At 36.9% G+C, this 5,998-nt stretch overlaps 1 protein-coding gene across 1 annotated transcript; it reads left to right on the forward strand.

The window, feature by feature from the left end:
* Nucleotides 1-2,290: 2,290 nt before the first annotated feature.
* LOC114169311 (G-type lectin S-receptor-like serine/threonine-protein kinase At4g27290) lies at nucleotides 2,291-5,697 on the forward strand. Its single transcript, XM_028054418.2, has 7 exons — nucleotides 2,291-3,791; nucleotides 3,879-3,977; nucleotides 4,176-4,321; nucleotides 4,411-4,621; nucleotides 4,711-4,948; nucleotides 5,027-5,177; nucleotides 5,255-5,697. Exons 1-7 carry the CDS (start codon nucleotides 2,504-2,506, stop codon nucleotides 5,558-5,560), a joined length of 2,439 nt encoding a protein of 812 aa, XP_027910219.2. The 5' UTR covers nucleotides 2,291-2,503; the 3' UTR covers nucleotides 5,561-5,697.
* The last annotated feature ends 301 nt before the right edge of the window (nucleotides 5,698-5,998 follow it).

Below are 5,998 nucleotides of genomic sequence, written 5' to 3' on the forward strand. Positions count from 1 at the left end.
ATGCCTTTATCAGTTTTTACTTCACTTCATCTTGGACCTCTTAAGTCTACTGGTGTGGTCATTCAATTGGCCAATCGTAGCATAGTTAACCTTGCAGGTGTGCTAGAAGATGTGCTTATTCGTGTGGACAAGTTAATTTTTCCCACAGATTTCTACATCTTGGACATGAAGGATGATGAAGGAATGAGTTCAACCACAATTATCTTGGGAAGACCATTCATGATGACAGCACAAACCAAGATAGATATGAATGCAGGATCCTTCACTCTGGAGATAGGAGATGAGAAGGTGCAGTTCAATGTGCTAGAAGCCATGAAGCACCCAACTGAAGACCATTCTTTGTTTTGTATTAATTTATTGAGTAATGTAGTGAACAATTATGCTTTTGGACTTTTGGACGTTTTATCTGGTTTTTCTTCTTCTTTAGATTTTTCTTTTTCGAATATTTCGGGCTCGATTTTAGACGAAAGAGAAAATTGTAAAACAGGTGATATTGAGGACGCGGTGTCACTATTTGATACCTCTATGGCATCCGAGTGTGATGCTAAGGTGGCTGAAATTACCTTAGGCAGCAAAATGTTGCCATCTGTGCAACAGCCACCCACTTTGGAGTTGAAACCTTTACCATCTCATTTGAAATATGCTTATCTTGAGAAGGATGGGAAACTCCCTGTTATTATATCTGCCTTGCTTACTGACGAGCAGGAACAAAAGCTATTGAGGTTATCAAAGATCACAAGCGAGCAATAGGCTGGACTTTGGTTGATATTCCTGGTATTAGCCCTTCTTTCTGCATGCACAGAATACTCTTGGAGGAGGATGCTAAGCCAGTAAGGCAACCTCAGAGGAGACTGAATCCTCAACTGATGGAGGTTGTGAAGAAAGAAGTTACCAAGTTGCTACAAGCAGGTATTATATATCCTATTTCTTACAGCACTTGGGTGAGTCCTGTACATGTGGTCCCCAAGAAATCTAGGATCACCGTGGTCAAGAATGAGAAGAACGAGTTTATTCCTACTCGTATCACCAGGAAGGACCACTTTCCTTTACCATTCATGGACCAGATGTTAGACCGATTGGCAGGTAAGTCTCATTACTGTTTTCTTGATGGATTCTTTTGGTATTTTCAGATTTGTATTGCCCCCGAGGATCAACATAAGACTACCTTTACTTGTCCATTCGGTACATATGCTTATAGGAAGATGCCATTTGGCCTTTGCAATGCTCCTGGAACATTTCAACGATGTATGATGAGCATTTTTACAGATTTATTGGAGCATTGTATTGAGGTTTTTATGGATGATTTTAGTGTATATGGTTCATCTTTTGATCACTGCTTGTCTAATCTTGCTAGAGTCTTGGGGAGATGTGAAGAAACTAACCTTGTTTTAAATTTTGAAAAAATGTCATTTTATGGTGGAACAAGGTATAGTTTTAGCTACGTTGTTTCCAAGAATGGTATATTGTAGATCCTGCTAAAATTGATGTTATTTCACAATTGCCTTACCCCTCTTCTGTGAAAGAGGTTCGATCTTTTCTTGGACATGCAGGATTTTACAGGAGGTTTATCAAGGACTTCAGCAAGATAGCCAACCAACCCACATAAAAAAAATTATTTATGTTTTTATTTTTAAGTATTCATATATTTAAATATTTTTTTAAGCAATCTATGAAATGACAATCACAGTAAAATCAAGAACAAAATATAAATAAAAAAACTACACATTTTTGTCATGCTAATTTGATTGAGTAATTTACTATAAAGATTATAGTTAAAAATTAAAGTATCAATGCATATAACTTGACAATCAAATTAATTAAACATTAAAACTATTTAAATATTATTGAGCATCATTTTAACATTTAGAAGTATGAAATTGTTAACCTATATTATTAGGGGTAGTAAATAATTATTAAAAAAAAATTAAAAAAAATTGTAAAAAATGTTGGTGGGTTAAGTGGGTCAACCCACCCTCAACCCTACTCGAACCCGTTTAACCTGTGGGTTAAGTGAGCTGAGTTGAGTTCAATCCACTTTTAAAAGAACTTAATTTTTCTCAATCCAACCCGGTTCGAACCCGTGATGAATCAGGTTGACTCACGAATTGAAACCCATTTTCACATCTTTACTCGAAATGAAGATCTTTATCTCATGTACGAGTAAGGAAAGAGGAAATAATAAAAAAGCAAAAAGTATATCATGGTAGACATCTTCAAAAAGAGATAAATGTGTATTATTATCCTTTTGTTTATAGACCGGGTCAAGACAAAGAAGATACAATGTCAAACCTTTCACACCACGCAGGTTTAAGCACCCAGATTTCAAGATCTTACCAACCAGTTATGATACTGTGCTAAATCACAAACTTGATCTTTTTCATCTTTCCTTTTCTCTGTTGAGAAGTTCACATCAAGCACGGCTAACAATTCTCTTTTAATGGTTGACAAAAAGTATCAAGGGCACGAACAATGCAACACAATCTACCAATAGTTTGCCAAAGCAATGGCTTCTTTCACTTTTCTCTTTCTTTCAACCAATCTACTCCATTTGTTGCCTATAATTTCATCTGCAACTGACACCATTAATGTGTCGCAGCCCCTTCTTGATGGCAGTACCTTGGTGTCTAAAGATGGAACTTTTGAAATGGGTTTCTTTAGTCCAAATAATAGTACTAACACTACCACCAATCGGTACCTTGGCATATGGTACAGAAGTGTCCCAGTCAGAACCGTCGTTTGGGTTGCCAACCGTGAGAATCCAGTTAAGGATAACTCCAGCATGTGCAGCATAAACACAGACGGAAAACTGGTTATCCTCACCAATAACAATACTCTTGTTTGGTCAGCAAACTCAACTGAAGAAACCAAAGCGCAGAGTCCATTTGCTCAGCTGCTAGACTCAGGGAACTTGGTATTAAGAGATGAGAAGGATTCAAACCCGGAGAAATACTTGTGGCAGAGCTTTGACTACCCTTGTGATACTTTCCTGCCAGGAATGAAGATCGGATGGAACCTTAAGACAGGTCTTAACCGGCGTTTAACAGCATGGAAGAACTGGGATGACCCTTCTCCAGGCGACTTCATTTGGGGTATGGTGCTAGGTAACACTACTGAATTGGTTATGTGGAAAGGTACTAGTGAGTATTATAGGAGTGGCCCTTGGAATGGTGTTAGATTCAACGGAAAAACCACTCCCCTTTTTAACTTAGAGTTAGAGTCCACTGTTGATGAAGTGTATTACACATATAACATTGGGAATAAGTCTTTGATTACAAGAGTTGTTTTGAACCAATCTGTTTATTCTCGGCAGCGCTATAATTTGAATGTAGAGAACCAAACTTGGAAGCTCTATTCATCAGTTCCTAGAGACATTTGTGATACCTACAATCTTTGTGGTCCATATGGGAACTGTATTGTGAATGAGTCACCACCATGCCAGTGTTTAACCGGGTTCAAGCCAAAATCAGTTCAAAATTATGAGGCATTGGATTGGAGCCAAGGATGTGTTCTTAGTGAAGCGTGGAGTTGTGGAGTAAAAAAGAAAGATGGGTTTAAAAAATTCAGTGGGTTGAAAATGCCAGATACCACAAGTTCTTGGGTTGATGGAAATTTGACACTTGAGAATTGCAAGGCAAAGTGCTTGCTAAACTGTTCTTGCACTGCATATGCAAATTTAGATGTCAGGGGAGATGGTAAAGGCTGTATCATTTGGTATGGAGCTTTGCTTGATTTAAGGGTGGCTTCAGTTCCCGGGCAAGACCTATATATTCGAATGGTTGCCCCGGAAAATGGTGTGGATTTTTATCGTTTCTTAATTTTAGTTTACTGCATCTGTTTTTGATTGAGTATGTGACTCTTGGTTCATTTTTCTGACAAAGGATGGGATAAGAAAATTGTAGCGGTGGTGATTCCTGTGTCTCTCCTTGCTTTTGTGGCTGCTTTCATTTTCATTTACTGGCGGAAAAGAAACCTTAGAGGTAAACTTTCTGAACCTGACCCCCGTTAGACTTCATTACTACAATAACTTCAACTAGCTATGTAGTCTGTTTCACTGAAATGACACTTCTGGTGTTAAATTGTCATTCATATATTTATAGCATGGGATAATTGGAACATTCAAATATATGGTGAACTTGCATGATGCTAAGCTGATTAATTTACTTGGGAGGGAACAGAGAAAACTTCAGAAGAAAATAAAGATGAAGGATGTGAAGAAGACTTAGAGCTTTCTTCCTTTGATTTTTCTACAATAGTTCGTGCCACAGATAACTTCTCAAGTGAAAAGAGACTTGGCCAAGGTGGTTTTGGACCTGTGTATTGGGTAAATAATCAAATATGTTTCAAATAAGACGATTTCATTCTTTTGCTTCTTTGTTTCAATTATTCAGCCAATTTTATTTAATATTTTAGGGTGCTCTAGAAGATGGACAAGAGATTGCTGCCAAGAGGCTTTCTAACAGTACTGGACAAGGAGTGAAAGAATTCAAGAACGAAGTCATATTGTGTGCCAAACTTCAGCACCGAAATCTTGTAAAGGTTCTCGGTTGTTCCACTCAAGAAGGGGAAAGAGTGCTGGTCTATGAATACATGCCAAATAAAAGCCTGGATTCCTTTCTTTTCGGTATGTGACTCAGAAAATAAAAATTGTATTCATAATGAAGTACTTCATTTGTTTTTTGTTTGGACTAACTTAACTATGAATCTCGGCAGATTCTTCCAAAAGTGGACTTCTGGACTGGTCTAAGCGATTCAATATTATATTTGGAATAGCTCGAGGACTTCTTTATCTTCATCAAGATTCTAGATTAAGAATAATTCACAGAGACATGAAAGCAAGCAATATTCTACTAGATAGCGAGTTAAATCCAAAAATTTCAGATTTTGGCGTCGCGCGAATGTTTACTGCAAATCAAACAGAAGAGAATACAAAAATGGTGGTTGGAACATAGTAAGTACCTATATAAATTGTGTAAGAACTTTCTTCATTTTGTATAGACAAAACTAATCATTCTGCAATTTCATCAAGTGGATACATGGCACCAGAATACGCAATTGATGGGCTGTTCTCTGTGAAATCCGACGTATACAGCTTTGGGGTACTGTTACTAGAGATAGTAAGTGGGAAGAAAAACAGAGGAATGTTCTTTCCAGATCACGGACTTAATCTATTAGGACATGTAAGACAAAGAGCATGAGTTTTCCTTATTTACCTTTTATGAACTTTAGAATTATTACTTCATTTTTTATGTTGTAGGCTTGGAGATTATGGAAAGAAAGCTCTCCGATGAAATTAGTTGATGCTGCTTTGGGCGACACCTTTACTGTTTCTGAAGTACTACGATGCATACATGTTGGTCTTTTATGTGTGCAACTATATCCAGAGGATAGGCCAAACATGGCATCAGTTATTTTTATGTTGAGCAGTGAAAATACTTTGCCACCACCTAAGGAACCTGGTTTCCTTATTGAAAGGACGAACACTGCAGGAGAATGTTCAACAAGCAATGAAGTGAAGACTTCCACTAATGAATTAACTGTAACCCTACTAGAGGCTAGGTAGAGATGTTTTAGTATATATTTGTGTCGTGTAACAAGTTAAACTTTGTCTATATCGGTATATATATATATACACACACACACACTTTTTCTTGAATTGGTTGAAGTAATGTGATAGTTCTCAAACAGTTTTATGTTTCAGTTACCTTAGTGTTTTCTTCAAGATGCTTTCTTCTAAATTTATCAGTTGAAGGTGAGATGCTGAATCTCAGTTAAGTAGTTCATGGTGTATGTATTTTAAATTGCATTTGATATTTCAGAAGTGAATTTATAACATCTCACTTTTACAAACACCTAATAATTCATCAATATTTTTTGGTTTATTTCTCTTCTTCGCCAATCTATAGGATTTCGGTGTCCAAAAACTATTCTTGTTTGATATTTCTTTCTCTCTGCTAAGCTTGTGTGCTCTCCCCAAACACAATTTTTAGTTTATATATTC

Source organism: Vigna unguiculata, chromosome 11 (assembly GCF_037176805.1).
Source record: "Vigna unguiculata cultivar grain cowpea cultivar isolate G323 ecotype 2 chromosome 11, ASM3717680v1, whole genome shotgun sequence".
Taxonomy (NCBI): domain Eukaryota; kingdom Viridiplantae; phylum Streptophyta; class Magnoliopsida; order Fabales; family Fabaceae; genus Vigna; species Vigna unguiculata.

Bases quoted from the DNA above. Each gene is read 5' to 3' on its own strand.
- LOC114169311 (XM_028054418.2), top strand. From the start codon at position 2,504: ATGGCTTCTTTCACTTTTCTCTTTCTTTCAACCAATCTACTCCATTTG. The intron at 4,949-5,026 runs GTAAGTACCTAT...AATTTCATCAAG, and splicing joins AAAATGGTGGTTGGAACATA to TGGATACATGGCACCAGAAT. The intron at 5,178-5,254 runs GTAAGACAAAGA...TTTATGTTGTAG, and splicing joins GACTTAATCTATTAGGACAT to GCTTGGAGATTATGGAAAGA.